We start from the raw sequence: 22,345 nt of genomic DNA, 5'->3' as shown, positions 1-22,345 counted from the left end.
TTTGCAAAGAAAATAAAATTAGATATAATAAAATATATATTCATAATCAATTATGAATATATACTTTATTTAAATACGCTAATATTTGTATATTATTAATTTATTAATACTTATATTTATATTATAATAAAATAAATATAATTAATTATATAATATAATGTAAAAAATAATATTAATTATTAAAACAATAAAAAATATTAATAAACATAAAAAATAATAATTAATATAAATAATAAATAATAAATTTATGAAATAACAACTATAATAAATAATTAAAAAATTGTAAATAAAAATAAATAATAATAATAATAAAATTGAAATTATTAATTAATTATAAAATTTTATTTAGTAAAAAATTAATTTATAATAATGTAAATTAATTAATTATTATATATATTATTTTAAATTTTTTAAAAATTATTATATTTATTAAATCATTCACAAATATTTATAAACTTTTTTTATCATTTATCTTTATCCAAACAACCTTAATTTTTGACACTTTTTTTTCAAATTTATTCTCTCAAATCAACTTCCTAATTCCAAACAAATAATTAATACTAATACAGTAATAAATAACTTGTCCAAAAAATTGACAAAAAAACTTTTTATTTTATTTTAATCTAAAACCACCACCTTAATGATAGCAAATTGAAAAAAGGGTAAGTGATGCTGTACCCTTTTACTGTTTAGTTCAGACTTGATGAATTGATTGATCAGAGGTGTATATTTAAGTATTTTTTTTTTTAACTTCGTTAAGCAACATGTTAAGGGGTGATCAAATTCACAGGCAGCACATGAGTGGACACGTGTTTCCTAGTTGGCAAATTGTCTAGTGTTTATGGTTGTAGTTTCAAAATGCAACAATGATTTGGATGAGACACAGTTACATCATCATGGACACGGGTGGGTTCGCAATATCACTCATTGCCTCCATCTCTGATCCTCAAACTCGCATCAGAATATGGGGACATTGTTTTTCTTCCATCCAGCGATTCCTCGTCTTCCACTCTCCTCCGTGCCAAAACCCATTGCATTTCCTCCTCCTTCTTGTCTGAGGTCAGACTTTTACTCCACTCTCTCTGTCTTCACAATTTTTTATGTTTTACTATTTATATTCTTAGTGGGGTGTCCTCAAAATCCAACTTTGATGCCTCAGAGACCAAAAAGTTGTCCCTTTTGCTCTGATAGTTCATGATTTTATATAATTAATCTCAGGGATTATTCTTGCTTAACCTCTTTGCATGACTTATATGTCAGTGGCTTACATGAATATAAGTAACATTTTTTATTCTTTAAAGTTCTTTTTTATTTAAATTTAAATATTTCCCCTGTGAGTTAGCCGATTCATATACGAGTTTAGTCGGAAACTAACTTAGGAATTTGTATCTTAGGTCAGAGGGTAATAAAAATGTGGACATATCCCAGGTATGTTGCTTTTGTTTCAAAATTGTTGAGTTTTTCACATGTCCTTTTACTCTTCGTTCTCTGTTTTTCGCATGGGTTTCACTGCCTTCTTAGTTCTTAATGTTTTCCCCCCCTTTGTATGTTAGACAATATCCAATGATGGCCAGAATGTGAAACAAGATAATATTTGGCAATCGTTCAAAGAAGCTCAACAGAGTTAGTTCTTTCACCTTATTCATACTTGTGCTTTGTACAAGAGAGTTAAATAACTTCTGGTTTATTTTTTCGTTATGTAGACATACTGTTCTTGAATAAACAACGCCTTGGGGCCATTGAGGAACTTGAGAAAACAAGCAGAGAAAAGCACTCGCTACTACAAAAGATTAAGAAACTGGAAGCAGAAAAGCAGGCTGGTGCTGGTAAAGGTAAAAGGTGATGGTTTAAATATAGCACGTGCTTTTATACCTCATAATTCATATTTTTGGTCAAATAAATGCAATGTCATTTGTTGTTAGCAGCCTCTAGGTTATCTTCTGTCGTACTACTGAAACATGATTCCACATACACACATGTTCGATTGCATTTGGTTTCTTCCCTTTGCTTAAAGGACTAGTTTTTGCCTCCTATCCTGTAGGCTAATTTAGTTAAATGTAGTTGGAAAATCAAGATCTTATAAACCCATTCGAAATTCCCATTTTTTTCAGTGTGTGACTCTAGTCCCATACCTAGCAATTGATTCCTTACATCGTACCATGCTCTGCAGTCCTGGTGTCCAGGCAAAATTCCAGTTCCCTTTGATTAGTTCTAGTGCAATGCCAATGACCACCTGTGCCGCTCCTTTGCAGCTAAGGGATGCAATGGGAGGCTATGATACCAAATGGTAAGAGCCTTTTGAGAACCACACCCCAAAATCTAGTCATCATAGTTGGAGAGCCCAAGGCCTTGTAAACCCACACTAGAATCCCTTAATTATAAGACTCAAGTCCTCAGCTTGGAGTTGAATACTAAACATAATGGCTTGCAGATATTTGTGTTAACATTGTTGAATTGAGTACTGTTTTTCAAATCTATGATAAAAAATCTATTATTTATACAATTTATCGACAATTCATTGAACTGTATGTTTCTGTTTGTATTTTTGTAACCCAGATAATCTATCAACTTGTTCAGAGTTGCTGCTTCGGATAGATGCCATGGTCCTTAGCAGCATGATTAGCCCTGGAGAAGCATCTGAATTAAGAAGTTCGGTGATTAACCACAAAGTGAGTCTGGCGGATGTTTTTAATATCATCTCACGCAAAAAAGATCCTGAACTTCTAGGAGAACTTCGTCACTTTTCGCATGGACACAAAAAGTAAATCCTGCCTGCCTTTGATTATTTCCTCCTTCATACTTACAGCAGTCAATGGGTAATCCTATTTTTGTTGCGTTATGTGTCAACCGAAACTTCTGGAAACATTTCAAATTCTCAGCAATTTTATTTTACTGTGGTAGTGGCAAACAGCTTGTAGCATACTCAATTTACTGAAAGAAGTAACTAACCATGTAGAGAGACATAAATATCTGAGTGTTTAAAATTAGTAAATGCATAAGCACTAAAACATGTAATGATTAATACGATACCGAGTCAGCCTAGGTTTTTGCTGAAATTATATGCTATAGTTCTGGATCTTTATCATGTTAGTTATTTTTTTGGCTAATGACTAGTAGAATTAGTTACTATTTTCTTTTTTCACTTTTCCTGTCTCAGATGTAGTTTTTTGAAATCTGATTGTCTTTTATTCTACCAACTTCATTCAGGAGTGGTTTTCATATTGTTCACATTTGCACAGAAATGACACCAATGGTCCCTAGAGGATCGGTAGCTTCATATGTGACCGGCATATCTCGTGCACTTCAAAGAAAGGGTCATTTGGTAGAGGTTATATTGCCAAAGTAAGATATTTATGTTCCTTTATTTGTTTGTCATTTGTGTCATTCTTTCAATTAATTGTCAATCAATATGAGCATGAAACTTCTTAGTCTATTTTGTGCTCTGTAAGCATTTGGTGTCTATTTTATATGGGTAAATTAGTCTAATTAGATGTTTATAATTCCTTAATTTGGATGTATCTAATTTCATGTAGGTATGCAAGTTTAAACCTAGATGAAGTGCAAGGGTTGCGTGAAGTTAATATAGAGGCTTACTCATATTTTAATGGTCAGTTGCATGGAAATAGAATTTGGACTGGGTTAGTTTGGCTTCTTTGTCTATTTATTTACTGCAAGTCTCCATATAAAATGAATGTCAAGTAATTTTACTGGTTCTAATGAAGTATATTCGAAATACTATTTCACATCTTTTTCCTTGTTTAAAAGCTACTGATTTTCATGTATTCTATACTTACTCTTAGTGTGTGACAGTGTTGTTTATGGCATTGGAGTCACTTTGATTGAGCCAAAGTACTTCTCATCATTTTTTAACCGTGAGATGATATATGGCTATCCAGATGATTTTGAAAGGTGAGTGAAATGATATTTGTTATGATTGATTTATCTAGTTTTCATTTGTTATTGTTTAAAAGCTATAAAAAAACTTGCACTTCGAAGTTCATATAAGAAGCTAATCATATAATTTTGAAATGCTTTTGTTTAATGGGGAAATTGATAAATTGAGAATGAAAATTTATCAAGTTTAGAAGGAATAATATTTTCTTCTATTTAAATTATGAGGTCATTAGACCTATATATACATGAGAGCTTGCTAGTTATTTTAGGAAATATGGACAACTAATTCTAGAGAAACAAATCCCTATGATTGTGGGATTGTTTCTAAATACATAATCCTAATATTAATAGTAAGATACAGCTGTGATACAAAATAAAAATATAATAAGGATAAAATATAAAACTTCCTAAACAGTTTTGACACTCCCCCTCAAGCTGGTGAATAGATGTTCTCCATTCCCAGCTTGGATATAATTCTTTCAAAGTTACTGTAGTTCAGTCCTTTGGTGAGTATGTCTGCAAGTTGACTCTGAGTGGACACATATGGGGTGCAAATCAAGCCACTGTCTAACTTTTCCTTGATAAAATGTCTGTCCACCTCGATATGTTTAGTTCTATCATGTTGTACTGGGTTGTGGGCTATGCTAATTGCAGATTTATTGTCACAATATAACCTCATAGGTTCATCCCATCTTATCTTCAAGTCTTCCAATATAATCTTCAGCCATAGAAGTTCACATATTCCTTGGGCCATTGCTCGAAATTCTGCTTCAGCACTTGATCTAGCTACTACACTTTGTTTTTTACTCTTCCAAGTCACTAGATTTCCACCAAGGAAGGTGCAGTATCCAGTAGTTGATCTCCTATCCACAACTGACTCTGCATAATCTGCATCCGTGTATGCTTCAAGACGAACACTTTTGTTTCGTTTGAACAAAATCCCTCTTCCTAGAGTCCCTTTTAAATACTGCACAATTCTAAGGGCAGCTTGCAAATGTGCCTCCTTTGGTTGGTGCATAAATTGACTGACTAGACTCACAGCAAAAGCAATGTCTGGCCTAGTGTGAGATAAGTAAATAAGCCTGCCCACGAGTCTTTGGTACATTTCCTTGTCCACGGCATTATCCTCCTCCGCACTTCCCAACTTTATATTTGGATCAACTGGAGTACTTGCTGGTTTGCAGGCTGTCTTTCCTGTTTCTCTAAGCAAGTCAGTAATATATTTTTGTTGAGATATGAAGATTCCTTTCTTGGAATGGGCCACTTCAATTCCCAAAAAATATTTAAGTCTCCCTAATGTCTTAATTTCAAATTCCGTGGCAAGACATTGACTTAACGTTTGCTGCTCCTCTTTGTCATCTCCAGTTATTATAATATCATCTACATACACCAATAATATTGTTACTCCTCCTGAAACTGAATGTTTAATAAATAAAGTGTGATCTCCTTGGCTCTGTTTGTAGCCCAAACTTGTCAAAACTTTGGTGAATCTTCCAAACCATGCTCTTGGGGATTGTTTCAGCCCATATAGAGCCTTTTTTAGCTTACAAACGGTTCCAGCAGCAACCTGTCCATCATAGCCAGGGGGCAACTCCATGTATATTTCTTCTTTAAGGTCTCCATGTAGGAATGCATTCTTCACATCGAACTGCTGCATATCCCAATCATGATTTGCTGCTAATGACAATATTACTCTGACCGTGTTCATCTTAGCAACCGGAGCAAATGTCTCCAAGTAATCCACTCCATAGGTTTGAGTGAATCCTTTGGCTACTAACCTTGCCTTGTAACGCTCAATAGTCCCATCAGCCCGATACTTTACAGCGTATACCCACTTACACCCTACTGGTTTTTTTCCAGTTGGTAAGGTGACAAGCTCCCAGGTCCTGTTCTTGTTTAGTGCCTCCATTTCCACATCCATGGCTTGTTTCCATTTCCTGTCAGATAATGCTTCAGATACAGAGGAAGGTGTGGGTGTAGAGTTTAAGTTTGTGAGAAAGGTTTTATGGGTAGGAGAGAATTTTTCAAAGGATAGGAAATTTGATAGAGGGTAAAGTGGCTGTTGGGTGCAGGTTCTGGTTCCCTTTCTAAGGGCAATAGGAAGATCCAGGTTTTGATCCTCCTGTGCTTCTGAATTTTCCAAAATAAACTCATTAGAATTATTGGAATTTCTAGGATTAGAAACTGTTACCTCATGTAAAGATGGTAGGTTGGATTCTTGGACATGGATAGATTCTGGAATGACCTTTCCTCTTCTTGAATATACCAGATTTTTTCCGAATTTCCCACCACCATTAGGTGCAGATTCAGCTGCTGATTCAGGTGCCTGTTCAGGAGCTGATTCAGGTCTTGCTGCTGGTTCAGGTGCTTGTTTTGTTCTTGTCTCAGTTTCAGGGACAGCAATGCTATTTGTCCCAATTTCAGGTCCAAATGCCATATTTGGAAGCATGAGAGGCTCATCTTCCTCTCTTACATTCTCCCCTTGAAGATGAGGCTGGAAGTAGCTCTCTTGTTCGTTGAATGTGACATCCCTTGACACAAAGAATCTCTTTGACGGGGGGTGAAAACACTTGTATCCTTTTTGTGTGGTTGAGTACCCTAAGAATACACATTTGACAGCCCTAGGGTCCAACTTTCCCCTTTCATTACTATGAACATGCACAAAGGATACACACCCAAATATTCTAGGTTGGAGTTTATTTGTAGGGTTTAGGTGTGGGTAGAAGGAGGATAGGACTTCCATGGGGCTTTTTGATGCTAAGATTTTAGAGGGTAACCTATTGATTAGGTAGGTGGCCGTAAGAAGGGCTTCCCCCCAAAATTTCTTAGGGACATGATTTTGAAAAAGTAGAGCTCTAGTTTGGTCTAATAAGTGCCCATTTTTTCTTTCTGCAATCCCATTCTGTTGGGGTGTGTTAACACATGAAGACTCATGAATTATCCCTTCCTTTTGGCAAAAAGAGTTTAGCACCAGGTTAAAGTAGTCCTTAGCATTATCAGACCTAATTCTCTTGATATTAACTCCAAATTGATTTTTAATCATAGACACAAACTGAACAAAAATGGAGCTAACCTCAGATTTATGTTTCAATAGGAAAACCCAAGTCACCCGTGTACAATCATCTATGAAGGTTAAAAACCACTTAGCACCTGAGATATTAGGAATATTAGCAGGACCCCAGACATCAGTATGGATAAGAAAAAAAGGGAAAGGACTCATTTTATTACTAATGGGAAAAGGTACACGCTTGTGTTTCGCAAGCTCACACACCTCACAATGGAGACTCTCCACATTTAAATTCTGAAACAAGGAAGGGAAGAGCACTTTTACAACTTGAAATGAAGGGTGTCCTAGCCGACAATGATATAGTTGAGCTTTCTCTTTATTGGTCATGGTGGATTCAGATATGAGAGAGTGACTATTGATACCAAGATTAGGATCCTCCATGTAGTATAGGCCATTCCATTCTCTAGCATGTCCAATCGTCCTCCCTGAGTTTTTGTCCTGAAATACACAATAGTTGTTATGAAAAACAACGTTACAAGAGAGATCTTTTGTGAGTTTCTGTACAGAAATCAGATTGGTGGACAATTTAGGGACATGAAGGACATGTTTTAATGTTATAGATGGGCTTATTTGGACTTCTCCTTCACCTGCGGCAGTTATACATGTTCCATCTGCTGTGGAAATTTTCTTGTTGCTAGGACATGGGATATATGTGGAGAAGTATTTAGGTAGAGGGGTCATATGGTCAGTAGCACCTGAATCTAGTATCCAGAAATGAGTAAAGGGTGTATCTGAAGCAGTAAGTCCAAAAGAAAATGGAAACTTACCAGAATATGTTAAGGAGCACATACCTGAGGGCTTCTCCAATTTACTAAGGAAGGACCTTACCCTTTCTATCTCTTCATGATTCAGCTGGACAGATTCTTCTCCTTGTCCATTAACAATGTGTGCTTGTCTTTGTCCTTCCCTTTTTGGAGGGCCTCCTTTCTGGCCCCATTCTCTGCTTGGGGGTTTTCCATGTAATTTCCAGCACTTTTCCCTTGTGTGGCGCGGCTTGTTGCAGTAGGTACACCAGACTTCCTCCTGTTTTTTCTCTATATTGGAAAACCTGCTTTTCTTCTGGTTAGTTAGCATGGCTGTTCCTCCTTCAGCTTTCATTGCTGAGCTTTCAGTAGTTGGGGTCTCCAACATCAGTCCTCTCCTGCTTTCTTCACTTCGAATAATGGCTACCACTTCATTAAGCCCTGGGACTTTCTCTTTTCCCAAGATTTGGATTCGAACCTGATCATATTCAGGATTCAGGCCTACCAAGAAATCATAGACTCTATCTTGTTCAATATACTCCTTAAGGATTGCTGAGTCTTCTGAACATTTTGCTTTTATAACTCGGTAGTGATCCAATTCCATCCATAGGGACTTGAGTTGATTGGCATATTCTGTAACAGATTTGTTTCCCTGCTTGGCAGCCACGGTTTTCACTTTTACATCATATATTTGAGCAGCATCCTTGGCCTTAGAATAGGTTTGTTCTACTGCCTCCCAAATTTCCTTTGCTGATTTAAGGAACATGCAGGTATCACTGATTTCTGGGACCATTGAATTCCACAGCCATGCCATGATCATGGAGTCTTCTTCATCCCATGATTTGAACTTGGCATCCTGTTCATCAGGGGCCATATCAGTCAGGTGACTGACCTTTCCTTTTCCTTTCAAGATGGTTCTAATGAGTTGAGACCATTTGAGATAATTTTTTCCATTTAATCTATAAGCAGAATGAACATTCTGCAATTCTCCAGCAGTTTGGAATCTGTCCCCAATAGGATTCACGATCTCAGTGATCTCAGCCATCACAGTGATGAACAGTAGCGGCGGTGAACAGTAACCGTGATGAACAGTGCGTGGTGAACAGTAACCGCGGTGAACAGTAGCCGCGGTGAAGGCTACACAGCAATGAAGGTTGCGATTAGGCCAAGGTTGTGCAGCAATGAAGGCTGCAGCAAGGCTCAATGTTGTGCAGCAATGACGACTGCAACTTAGGGTTTTCAGGCACGGTCAGAGACTCCTAAAGATCAGGAGCTCTGATACCATATCAAGTTTAGAAGGAATAATATTTTCTTCTATTTAAATTATGAGGTCATTAGACCTATATATACATGAGAGCTTGCTAGTTATTTTAGGAAATATGGACAACTAATTCTAGAGAAACAAATCCCTATGATTGTGGGATTGTTTCTAAATACATAATCCTAATATTAATAGTAAGATACAGCTGTGATACAAAATAAAAATATAATAAGGATAAAATATAAAACTTCCTAAACAGTTTTGACAAAATTCAAAACTAGAAAGCTCACAATTGCAACAAAACATATATGAATTAAGTCACAAATTGCAATGCTCAAAAGAATAGAAGTTAAGTAGTGTTTGGATGGATAATTTTTAGAGGGTAATTCATTTTTAAAGAAAATTTAAAAAGTTTTATGACAAAATATATTGTTTGTACAAGAATTTTTTAAAGAAATTGAAATTCTGGGAATTTATGAGTAATTTGATTACTTAAAAGTAGAGTATTTCAAATTCTACCTAAAAAAAGTAAGAATTTGAAATTCTTTATACTCTTTCTTCTCTGAAATCATGTCTCTTTTCTTCGTATTCTTTCTTTGGCTCGACCAAGGTTGGCGCATCGTTGACAGGTTTATTTTAGGTTAAAGTTGATTATAGTTATTTTCAAGGTTATTTTTTGTCATACAGACCAGTGTGATTTCTCAATTGATGTTAGTAAAAGTGTTATTTGTTCAAATCAATGGTGTTCTTATGTTGATGTGAGTGAGAGATGTTTTTCGACTAAGACCTAGGTCAAAAATATTTTTCAACCAACGTTAATTAGGATTTTCTCAATCAACACTAGTAGGATATTTTATTTTTTGGCTAGTGTCAGCTAGGGTTTATATATGTAATCAAACTATTTTTTGGTCGATGTAAGTCAAGGTTTTTTAGTTGACATTAGTAGAGGTTATTTTCCAGTTGATATTCTTGAGATTATTTATCCACTGATGTAGGTCAATGCTATTTCTCAGTTGATGTTTGTTAGAGTTTCCTAGATCAATGTAGGTAAGACTATTTTTTAGTGGATTTCAGCTATTTTTTTTTTCAATTGAAGTTTATAGTGATTATTTTCTGTCGATGCAGGGATTGTTTTTCGATTGAAGTCACCAGTGTTATTTGGTGATAATTTTTGTATTTGGTAGTAATTGAAATACTCTATTCAAACAAGAAAAATAAAATTTAATAAATTTGAATGTGCAAACAAAAACATTTGAAAAATGAAACAATTTGAAATAAAAGCAATTCAAATTCAATGTTTTGAATTTCCTGCAAATTGTAAAATTTCCTATCCAGGATAAAGAAGGAGAATTTGAAATCCATTATGACTGACTTTTTGTGCACTCAAACTATCTTCAAAGAAATAAATAAGAAGGATACTCTCGTGGTTACTATCTCATCTGCACCTTAGTTTCCTGTTATAGGTGACAGGAAAGTAAAATCTGATCTAATTAAGTTTTCACTTCTAAGAGAACTGAATTGTATGTTATTTTTATGGCAAATATACAGCAGTCGGTATAACAAGTATAGCCATGAAAATCAGATTAAATAAATGCTAATCTGGAGATATTAAGCTATGAATTTGTGCACAATACTAAGAGAGGAATTAAGAAAAATAACCCCACCCAATTAAAATTAGGGAATATTATATTCTACACATAATTGCACGTGACACCATTTTTTTTACTCTGGTGTACTTGATTGTCAATAATCTTAATATGATTTCTTCGCCATCAGGTTCTCCTACTTTTGTCGGGCATCATTGGATTATATGGTAAAATGCGGGAAGCAGCCTGATGTATTGCATCTTCATAATTGGGAGACTGCCATAGTTGGGCCCCTTTTCTGGGATATATTTGTTAATCAGGTGTCTGTTCTTAATTTCAAATTTTAGTTAGTTTGATTGTCAAATCTTTTCTATTTATTTGAAAGTCTCTACTAATGAGAAAAAAGATGCCAAGAGTACTGACAATGATAGAAGGTGAAACAATAATTCACACTAGAGAAGAGGGAAAAAAAATTCATCTGAAAGCTATTTTGCTCAAGCTAATAATGGAACACGAACTTTAAACATTGATTATACCATTTGATTTGTGGAGAATAAACAAGGAAAGGGAAAATGGATTCTAATGGCTTCAAATAACTCCTCATTTTGACAATTGATAGTTTAAGGTCTTGTTATTTGGTTTCCCAAATGTCTCCACCTCACCTTTTTTTGGCATTACCTTGGAGATCTTATTGTAATAGTCCCACATTATTTTTAGTTATAATTTATTGTAAATTAGGACAAATTTTAGCTACTGTATTATTAGGACATTTTTATAAATCAAGAGCCTTGTACAGTTTTGTAGTGTAAATAATATTCAGAAATTGTCTAGTCTTGTCTGATTGAACTTGCTATTACTGGGAAATTGCTGCTGTGTTAAAAATGTTAGCTGCTGTTTCCATCTCAAAATTGTGCTTTGTACGCATTTATTACAACCACCTTCGTTGTAACTTTGAACACCTTCATTGTGCTATGAACAGCTTCTGGTAGCCTTTCACCTCATGCCTACCACTTTTCGTACCCTGATTCTGATCTGTTTTGATCCTTGATTTTCTCCTAGCTTCAAGTTAAATTATTTTGTAATCAAATTCGCTAGACAGATTCTAACCACTTCTGTCTATTTATACCATCATTGTATTACTCGACCAATGAATAAGATAGTTTTTCTCTTTTTGAACTACAGTATTTGTGTGATTTATTGTAAATTAGGACAGAGTTTTAGGAAAATAATTAATGTAGTAGATCCTTTTAAAATTCAACACTGAGGAAATTTTTCTAGTTTTGTTTCCAGTGATCCCTTTCTTCATCCATTGAGGAGTGGAGAGCATCTCTCTACTTTCTCTATCCTGTGGCTGATTGGAAACTGCACTTAGTGTCTTGTGTTATAACCGTCTTTACTCTTTATGGCACTTAAATTGTTCTCTTTTTAATTTGTTTTTGCATAGATTTTGTTGATATGTATGAGAGTGATTTAATTACGGAAGAATATATTGCTTTGTTGCATAATCTTTTCATTGAGACTTATTCTTTTGTTTCTGGTTCTTTACATAGAAAAAAGATCTTCTGTAATATTCTTGATGATTTGTTTTGTTTAGGGACTTGGAGGAACCAAGATATTATTTACATGCCATGGCTTCAATTCACAGGCTAGTCACAGATCTTGTCCTCTTAGATATGCACTTTGTGTTGAAGTTCTGAGCTTGACATTTCTTCCAGCTGAATTTTTCATGAAAAATTACATATCGTTTGTTATGGAGTTTATATTTGGTCTTGTCAGTCTTGTAATGATTGAATGTACGGTCTATGTAGGGTATTGAGCAACCAGATAAATTGGCCTTATGCGGGCTTGATCCTTTAAAACTTCATCGCCCTGATCGTTTACAAGACAACACTAACACACAACTTGTCAATATTTTAAAGGTGTGCTATTTACTTTTGTATTCTTTATTTTTCTCGTACTTATTGAAAAACCATTGCAGCTTTCTTTTTTAATTTTATTTTTCCCCTTATTCTTGAAGACGTGTTCAGGAAGCCCTTGGACCAGACTGGTTATTTTAGATAACCATTCAGTATGTGTCTCAGAGGAAACCTTATTTATTTATATGTATATAGTGAGCAGTGACCTAATGCTTTTATGAAATCTCAGCAACATATGCAGTCATGGATTCGATTCTTCCTAATTTTGGGAGTTGGGGAAGGGGGTTGTAATCACGAGTTTACATTTATATTTATATTTACTTGTTGAAAATTGTTGTGAAACTCCTTATCAGGCTATACATTTACCATTTGAGACTCTTAATTAGGTAGCAAATATTTACCTTGCATTGAAGAAGGAAAACAAGAGGAAAATTTTCCCCTAGGTCACTGCTGGAAGAATGAGAGCCTTGCATTTTCATACTATTGAAAAATGTGCATGCATGTCTTGTGATGCTTATGAACTCTGCTGCTTAGTCATTTGAGCATTTAATGTGAAAGTTTCAAGTAGTTATTGTCTGACCATCTTATGGAATAGAATAAATGTTTGTTCTTGGAGGTTAGTCATGTAAACACTTGACTTATTTTTTGTGTTATATCCCTCAAACTGTAATATTTATTCATTGAATAACATATGCTGTGCCACAGTCTCTCTTTTCTTTTTCGAGACTGTGTATTGTCTCATGAGTGTACAACATTGAGTCTTCTATCAAATTTGCAGGGTGGAATTATCTATTCAAATAGAGTTGTAATAATGTCGTCTATCTATCCAAAGCACATAATTGTTCATAATCTGAGTCATGAACTGGAACCTACTTTAAATGATCATAGGTAAGTATGCTATCATAACGTACTTTCAATCTTGTTTTGTGTTTGATGAGGTGTTATTTTGTCTTTCCTTGCAAATCAATATTAACCTGAAATAGTTAACATAGTAAATGGGCTGGCTGATAAATATATTAGTTAGTTTTTTAAAAGTAGTGCCCCTTGTTTAGCTTGATAATGTGTTTCCACTCTAAAGCTTCCGCCCTCTGTCTTTCCCTTTGTATTCAACAAGGAAAATTACATTTGGTTGCAGGGACAAGTTGGTCATTGCTCCTTATGGATTAAACAAATCAACTTGGGATCCTTCAACAGACTATTTTCTTCCAGAAAATTTCAATGCTGAAAATATAAATGGAAAAGCTGTTTGCAAAGTTTCATTGCTGCAGCAGCTGGGGTTATCTGAACATTCTTCTAGTATTCTTGTAAGTGGGTCACCCCTTACTTCTTATTTATTTGTGTGCCATTGTAAATATATACAAAGAGAAAAAAGTGTAACATAGTACAAACAATGTGAATGTGATAACTCTGTAATAAAGATTAAAAGATTTCCAAGGCAATCTTAATGACTAACAAATTTAAAATACTACTGGGGTTAAGTGAACTGCAAATATCTTATTTTGTTAAAAAGAAGTACTTCATCAAGATGAAGAGAATGAAATCAGAAAGCCAAAACAATAAAACTTCCAAGGAAAAAGTGAACAGCTTTTGCCTGTGTCCCTTCCTTTGCTTGTGCTTGGAAATTTCTTCATCATTCTTATTGAAATTATTCGTTTATTTACTTTTATATATTTTCATTTGATGAAATTATTGGTTAAGGCTGTTTTATTTTCCAAAGCAATATGACGAAAATTTTAACTTGTATAACTGGTATACAATGCCACTGGTTTTTACTTGACTTTTCTGCTCATAATTTAAATTTTGAACAGGTTGGATGCATTATTCCGGAAGGATGTGACCTGGATGAGAAAAGGGTGAAGGAAGTTATCTTGAATGCTAACCAACATGATGTCCAGGTTGCCATCTCTGTGGAGTTTATACTTTTCTTTGTTTTTTTTTTTCAAAAAAGTACAGTCTCATTGCTTTCAAGACTTTCTCAGTAACTGGTATTGAAAAGGAAGCTCCAAATATAGCAGTATGCATATGAATTTTTGTCTGTTTCTTACAGGAGAAACATAATCTCGGTTGTGCCTTGTGCTTTCATACTGAAGATAATCTAATAAAACCTTACGCAAATCAACCTTGTATAAAACAAATCTTGCTATGGAAAATTCTTGTTTTAGAATTTGTTGTTTAAATCAGTTTGGAATAATTATTCTTCGCAGTTCATATTTTTGGGGACCAGTGAAAGATCAGTCTTGAATCAGACACTTGAATCACTTCGGGAGGAACTCAAGGTAGTTCCCACACCACACTGTCTTGTTTTTATTTTTTATAATTCCTTATAACTAATTTTGCTTTTTATTGCAAAAGTGGGTTTGAACGTAACTTATTCTTACAAAATCGACTTATAAGGCAATGTTTGTATCCATTTATATATTATAATTTGTTCATATTTGTAGATCATCCAAAACTTTTATATGTGCTATTGTGACAAAGAGTTTAGTATTAGCAGTTTTGACTCCATTTTTACCAAACTGCCTGGGCATATCTTGTTCTTCTCATTGTTCAGCAGAGTGAACATTTCAATATAAGTTATCTAGTCATAAAGCTGCATTATTTGACAGTACGTTCTAAAAGAGATGTATCTAGTGAGAGCATGAGAGGTGAGAGGAGTTAATATTGGCTATACAATCTTATAGAGATGGTCAATAATTTTTTAACTAGTTATTATCTTAATTGTTCATTTTAAGTATATGTTCAAATGCTTTTCTCTCTCCTCAGTTGATACACTTCCATGTTCTAGAAACCTTAGTTTTTCTTTGGCCCAACATGACTGTTGTTTTGGCTTTTAAAAAAAATTCAAATTGATAGATTTCCTGGTTTTCAATGAAAAATTAGTTATTTTATTCCTAATCTGCCCCCAAATAAATTAAATCGATGTTTGTATTTGTAACATAAAAAAGTAATACATTTATTGAGCGATGATATTATTTTAGGAAAATTGTTTCAGTAACATATTTATTGTTGTTCATAATCTATGTGATGGAGTTAGCGATATTTGTTTCCTTTTTTTTTTTATATATATAAAAGCTTTCATCTTAGGCATCTAATATTTGTTTCCTTTTCTGCTACTAATGATTTGCTATTCCTTTCAAAATCTTCAGGATGATAATCTTAAACTTTTGCCTACTTATGATGAAGCTCTGTTGCATTTAGTCTTTGCTGGGTCCGACATCATCTTGTGCCAATCTTTTCTTGATCCTACTGACGAAATCCCTGTAAGACCATCATCCTCTTTAGTGGTGATTTTTTCTCCACTGCTGTAGCAGCTCAAGTAAAACAAGCAGTATGAGTTAAATTTGTTAGCCCAGCTACTGGGAAGTTGCTTGTTTCTAAAATAAATTATAGTTTCTACAAGACTTTGTTTTGTAGTCTTCCTGAAAACTAAATATAGCCACTGTGGAGATTCATGATGGTTGGTATAGATGCAGAAAATCCATTCCTCCCTCTCTTTTGTTGGCTGTTTTATGCGGGAAATGTAACACACATCACTGTTTTACAGAGAAAAATCTGTTTTTTCTATTATCTTATGGACTTTTCCTTTAGTGGCAAGAACTAAGCTTAATCCGTGAGACCTAAGGACTTGTTTATTTTTGTTTTTATTTCCTGTGTTTCACTTTTAATTACAAAAAATCACCCTTTTGGTTTTAAATATAGTACAAGAAACAGTGAAAACAGTTTTAAAATTTCAAAGAATTTTTCTTCTGTTTCATGTACAAATCTTTTGCAATTGAAAATAAATTGAATAGCATGTGACAGATTTGTATTAAAAGTGAAAAAAAAAACATTTCTAAAAAAAGTAAGCAAGTCTTGTTTTCTTTCTTTTCTGATGGTTGGCTTTTGATTCGATCAACATTCACTGTGTTAAGTTATTTTGCATTCTGGTATTAAATAATGCAATCTAAGCAAAATTGGTTCAGGGTGGAGATTGTTATTATCAAGTTTAGAAGGAATAATATTTTCTTCTATTTAAATTATGAGGTCATTAGACCTATATATACATGAGAGCTTGCTAGTTATTTTAGGAAATATGGACAACTAATTCTAGAGAAACAAATCCCTATGATTGTGGGATTGTTTCTAAATACATAATCCTAATATTAATAGTAAGATACAGCTGTGATACAAAATAAAAATATAATAAGGATAAAATATAAAACTTCCTAAACAGTTTTGACACTCCCCCTCAAGCTGGTGAATAGATGTTCTCCATTCCCAGCTTGGATATAATTCTTTCAAAGTTACTGTAGTTCAGTCCTTTGGTGAGTATGTCTGCAAGTTGACTCTGAGTGGACACATATGGGGTGCAAATCAAGCCACTGTCTAACTTTTCCTTGATAAAATGTCTGTCCACCTCGATATGTTTAGTTCTATCATGTTGTACTGGGTTGTGGGCTATGCTAATTGCAGATTTATTGTCACAATATAACCTCATAGGTTCATCCCATCTTATCTTCAAGTCTTCCAATATAATCTTCAGCCATAGAAGTTCACATATTCCTTGGGCCATTGCTCGAAATTCTGCTTCAGCACTTGATCTAGCTACTACACTTTGTTTTTTACTCTTCCAAGTCACTAGATTTCCACCAAGGAAGGTGCAGTATCCAGTAGTTGATCTCCTATCCACAACTGACTCTGCATAATCTGCATCCGTGTATGCTTCAAGACGAACACTTTTGTTTCGTTTGAACAAAATCCCTCTTCCTAGAGTCCCTTTTAAATACTGCACAATTCTAAGGGCAGCTTGCAAATGTGCCTCCTTTGGTTGGTGCATAAATTGACTGACTAGACTCACAGCAAAAGCAATGTCTGGCCTAGTGTGAGATAAGTAAATAAGCCTGCCCACGAGTCTTTGGTACATTTCCTTGTCCACGGCATTATCCTCCTCCGCACTTCCCAACTTTATATTTGGATCAACTGGAGTACTTGCTGGTTTGCAGGCTGTCTTTCCTGTTTCTCTAAGCAAGTCAGTAATATATTTTTGTTGAGATATGAAGATTCCTTTCTTGGAATGGGCCACTTCAATTCCCAAAAAATATTTAAGTCTCCCTAATGTCTTAATTTCAAATTCCGTGGCAAGACATTGACTTAACGTTTGCTGCTCCTCTTTGTCATCTCCAGTTATTATAATATCATCTACATACACCAATAATATTGTTACTCCTCCTGAAACTGAATGTTTAATAAATAAAGTGTGATCTCCTTGGCTCTGTTTGTAGCCCAAACTTGTCAAAACTTTGGTGAATCTTCCAAACCATGCTCTTGGGGATTGTTTCAGCCCATATAGAGCCTTTTTTAGCTTACAAACGGTTCCAGCAGCAACCTGTCCATCATAGCCAGGGGGCAACTCCATGTATATTTCTTCTTTAAGGTCTCCATGTAGGAATGCATTCTTCACATCGAACTGCTGCATATCCCAATCATGATTTGCTGCTAATGACAATATTACTCTGACCGTGTTCATCTTAGCAACCGGAGCAAATGTCTCCAAGTAATCCACTCCATAGGTTTGAGTGAATCCTTTGGCTACTAACCTTGCCTTGTAACGCTCAATAGTCCCATCAGCCCGATACTTTACAGCGTATACCCACTTACACCCTACTGGTTTTTTTCCAGTTGGTAAGGTGACAAGCTCCCAGGTCCTGTTCTTGTTTAGTGCCTCCATTTCCACATCCATGGCTTGTTTCCATTTCCTGTCAGATAATGCTTCAGATACAGAGGAAGGTGTGGGTGTAGAGTTTAAGTTTGTGAGAAAGGTTTTATGGGTAGGAGAGAATTTTTCAAAGGATAGGAAATTTGATAGAGGGTAAAGTGGCTGTTGGGTGCAGGTTCTGGTTCCCTTTCTAAGGGCAATAGGAAGATCCAGGTTTTGATCCTCCTGTGCTTCTGAATTTTCCAAAATAAACTCATTAGAATTATTGGAATTTCTAGGATTAGAAACTGTTACCTCATGTAAAGATGGTAGGTTGGATTCTTGGACATGGATAGATTCTGGAATGACCTTTCCTCTTCTTGAATATACCAGATTTTTTCCGAATTTCCCACCACCATTAGGTGCAGATTCAGCTGCTGATTCAGGTGCCTGTTCAGGAGCTGATTCAGGTCTTGCTGCTGGTTCAGGTGCTTGTTTTGTTCTTGTCTCAGTTTCAGGGACAGCAATGCTATTTGTCCCAATTTCAGGTCCAAATGCCATATTTGGAAGCATGAGAGGCTCATCTTCCCCTCTTACATTCTCCCCTTGAAGATGAGGCTGGAAGTAGCTCTCTTGTTCGTTGAATGTGACATCCCTTGACACAAAGAATCTCTTTGACGGGGGGTGAAAACACTTGTATCCTTTTTGTGTGGTTGAGTACCCTAAGAATACACATTTGACAGCCCTAGGGTCCAACTTTCCCCTTTCATTACTATGAACATGCACAAAGGATACACACCCAAATATTCTAGGTTGGAGTTTATTTGTAGGGTTTAGGTGTGGGTAGAAGGAGGATAGGACTTCCATGGGGCTTTTTGATGCTAAGATTTTAGAGGGTAACCTATTGATTAGGTAGGTGGCCGTAAGAAGGGCTTCCCCCCAAAATTTCTTAGGGACATGATTTTGAAAAAGTAGAGCTCTAGTTTGGTCTAATAAGTGCCCATTTTTTCTTTCTGCAATCCCATTCTGTTGGGGTGTGTTAACACATGAAGACTCATGAATTATCCCTTCCTTTTGGCAAAAAGAGTTTAGCACCAGGTTAAAGTAGTCCTTAGCATTATCAGACCTAATTCTCTTGATATTAACTCCAAATTGATTTTTAATCATAGACACAAACTGAACAAAAATGGAGCTAACCTCAGATTTATGTTTCAATAGGAAAACCCAAGTCACCCGTGTACAATCATCTATGAAGGTTAAAAACCACTTAGCACCTGAGATATTAGGAATATTAGCAGGACCCCAGACATCAGTATGGATAAGAAAAAAAGGGAAAGGACTCATTTTATTACTAATGGGAAAAGGTACACGCTTGTGTTTCGCAAGCTCACACACCTCACAATGGAGACTCTCCACATTTAAATTCTGAAACAAGGAAGGGAAGAGCACTTTTACAACTTGAAATGAAGGGTGTCCTAGCCGACAATGATATAGTTGAGCTTTCTCTTTATTGGTCATGGTGGATTCAGATATGAGAGAGTGACTATTGATACCAAGATTAGGATCCTCCATGTAGTATAGGCCATTCCATTCTCTAGCATGTCCAATCGTCCTCCCTGAGTTTTTGTCCTGAAATACACAATAGTTGTTATGAAAAACAACGTTACAAGAGAGATCTTTTGTGAGTTTCTGTACAGAAATCAGATTGGTGGACAATTTAGGGACATGAAGGACATGTTTTAATGTTATAGATGGGCTTATTTGGACTTCTCCTTCACCTGCGGCAGTTATACATGTTCCATCTGCTGTGGAAATTTTCTTGTTGCTAGGACATGGGATATATGTGGAGAAGTATTTAGGTAGAGGGGTCATATGGTCAGTAGCACCTGAATCTAGTATCCAGAAATGAGTAAAGGGTGTATCTGAAGCAGTAAGTCCAAAAGAAAATGGAAACTTACCAGAATATGTTAAGGAGCACATACCTGAGGGCTTATTAAGAAGTGGACTTTAAGCCTAACTCAACCCCATAAAACCGGCTCATAGGGTTGAGGTTTGCACCCACTTATATACAATGAAAGGCTCTAATCTCTAGTCGATGTGGGATCTCCAACACACCCCCCTCACGCCGAGACTACCAACTCGTGCGTGGGACTATATATTATGGGTGGTCCGATAGCGGCCCGATAGCGGGTGGCACGATAGGCCCAACACAAACACTCGCTAGGATAGGCTCGAAAATGGCTCTGATACCATATCAAGTTTAGAAGGAATAATATTTTCTTCTATTTAAATTATGAGGTCATTAGACCTATATATACATGAGAGCTTGCTAGTTATTTTAGGAAATATGGACAACTAATTCTAGAGAAACAAATCCCTATGATTGTGGGATTGTTTCTAAATACATAATCCTAATATTAATAGTAAGATACAGCTGTGATACAAAATAAAAATATAATAAGGATAAAATATAAAACTTCCTAAACAGTTTTGACAGTTATATATCAACTGAATCGTACAATCTTTTGTAACCTGAATGTGTAGCTCATAGCATTAAGATATGGAGCAGCTCCAATAGCACTTACCTCTGATGCTAGCACAAACAGGTAATCCATAAACATATTTTGTGCTAGATGAATTTTTTTTTTCTGTTCTTGTTTGACACTCATTTCATTTATATCTATGTGCAAGGGTGATACCTTTTGAAAGGAACTTCATAAACCAAGACCATGAGGCTACTATGTACTCAAAACTGATCAACTCTAGCTTTTCAAACATGTCTCTCCGCCTTGCTGTTGATGAAATTGTATGAAGTTTTAGTGGTTTCTCCTTATTAAGTTTTATTACTTCTAGAAAATAACAATTGATGCAGTTATGATCCATTAAATTGCTTTCCTTTGCCTGTAGAGGACTAGCACTGCAACATGGAAACAAAAAATAATGCAAGCAATGGCACATGACTTATCATGGGATGGTGAATGCTACGATCTTCATTTTGCAGCTTACTCCGCTATAAAGAATATGTGAAGTACATGTAACATTTTTTGTTTAGTATTTTGGGATATTTTGTAGGTCAATAATGAATAAGGGTACAGGGAGAGACAGAAAATATTTGACAATGAGAATGATGAAAGGGTTGGAATGGAACCATAATATTAATATTCCCCCATGGGGCATAGTAGTAAAATCTGGGTTAAATATATCTTTATTTCGTATAAATTGAGAGGCAATTTGGAAACATTTTAATATTATAAATGCTTTTTATTATTTAAAATTCATTTTTTAATCTTTTAATTACGACAATATATTTTCTGATATTTTTATACGATGTATTATATATTTTTTAAAATAATGACATTATAAAATCCTATTTAAGTAAAAATTTTACCTTACAAACATATTGTTTAAAATAATAAGAAGTTTTACATATTTGATATTCTGTAATTAATATTATGTAATTTTAGCATGTTTAAGTTAGTATATTTTATGATTTTTTATGTATTTTTGTTATCATTAAAAAATATTTTTAATATAAATACGTTTCTCTATTAACCGAGCCAATTACTTTTAAATAACTTCAATTTTAAATTATTTTATTAATCAACTTTTAATTTAAAAATAACTTTGAAATTAAAATTATCAAATTGTTTTTAGTTTTTTAAAATAACTTATTTTGATGTCTATCTTTAAAATATATTTTAGGACAAACACATATTAGGTTAAACATAAACTAAATGGGACCTTTTAAAGTATGATTTTTTTTATAAAATTAACAACCTTATCTATTGGATTAAAATATAAAAATATTGCTACCATAATTGTATTTAAATTAACTTATGTGAAAACATTGAATATAAACTAGCAAACTATATATGTCATTTTATTTATTATTTATTTTGGAATTTTAAGAGTTTTTCTAATAAAAGAGATTATTTAAAAGTTCAAACTTATTTTTTCGAATATTCGAGTTGCTAAAAGCTAAGTATATGTTCACGAAAAAAAAAATGTTCAACAAGATTACGCTAGGTTATGGATTAAAATAATTTTCATTTCGAAGACTAAAAAGTTATTAATTAGCTTAACCATTAAATTATAAAATGCACGCTATATATCAAAATCTGAAAAAAAAAATACGATTCATATTTTAATATATTTTTAAAAAAATGAACTTTTATTTATGTAAAGGAAATATCGCATGATTTTG

The 22,345-nt window shown here is 34.4% G+C and overlaps 1 protein-coding gene across 4 annotated transcripts; it reads left to right on the top strand.

The window, feature by feature from the left end:
• The first annotated feature begins 795 nt into the window (after positions 1-795).
• Positions 796-21,381, top strand: LOC137811273 (probable starch synthase 4, chloroplastic/amyloplastic). Of its 4 annotated transcripts, none has more exons than XM_068612949.1 (19): positions 796-1,059; positions 1,395-1,428; positions 1,554-1,623; positions 1,704-1,832; positions 2,557-2,761; positions 3,208-3,342; positions 3,534-3,638; positions 3,811-3,909; positions 10,742-10,871; positions 12,146-12,196; positions 12,360-12,470; positions 13,246-13,355; positions 13,603-13,771; positions 14,276-14,362; positions 14,672-14,743; positions 15,614-15,727; positions 20,686-20,747; positions 20,833-20,947; positions 21,049-21,381. In XM_068612949.1, the coding sequence occupies exons 1-19, from the start codon at positions 965-967 to the stop codon at positions 21,166-21,168; spliced, it is 2,013 nt and encodes a 670-aa protein (XP_068469050.1). In that variant the 5' UTR covers positions 796-964; the 3' UTR covers positions 21,169-21,381. The 4 variants fall into 4 exon arrangements, with proteins under 4 accessions (XP_068469050.1, XP_068469051.1, XP_068469052.1 ...); XM_068612950.1 differs by having other exon boundaries at positions 872-1,059; positions 3,534-3,607; positions 3,801-3,909; XM_068612951.1 differs by having other exon boundaries at positions 928-1,059; positions 1,400-1,428.
• Positions 21,382-22,345: the final 964 nt, after the last annotated feature.

This window comes from Phaseolus vulgaris, chromosome 2 (genome assembly GCF_000499845.2).
Source record: "Phaseolus vulgaris cultivar G19833 chromosome 2, P. vulgaris v2.0, whole genome shotgun sequence".
NCBI lineage: Eukaryota > Viridiplantae > Streptophyta > Magnoliopsida > Fabales > Fabaceae > Phaseolus > Phaseolus vulgaris.
Note: the sequence above shows the minus strand (reverse complement) of the source record. Positions and strands in the feature narration are given on the sequence as shown.

What these genes read in the sequence shown, in the direction of transcription:
- LOC137811273 (XM_068612949.1), top strand. Translation starts at nt 965, where the DNA reads ATGGGGACATTGTTTTTCTTCCATCCAGCGATTCCTCGTCTTCCACTC. An exon ending in TATCCAGATGATTTTGAAAG is followed by an intron (nt 3,910 to 10,741) that starts GTGAGTGAAATG and finishes CTTCGCCATCAG; the next exon opens with GTTCTCCTACTTTTGTCGGG. An exon ending in AACATTCTTCTAGTATTCTT is followed by an intron (nt 13,772 to 14,275) that starts GTAAGTGGGTCA and finishes AATTTTGAACAG; the next exon opens with GTTGGATGCATTATTCCGGA.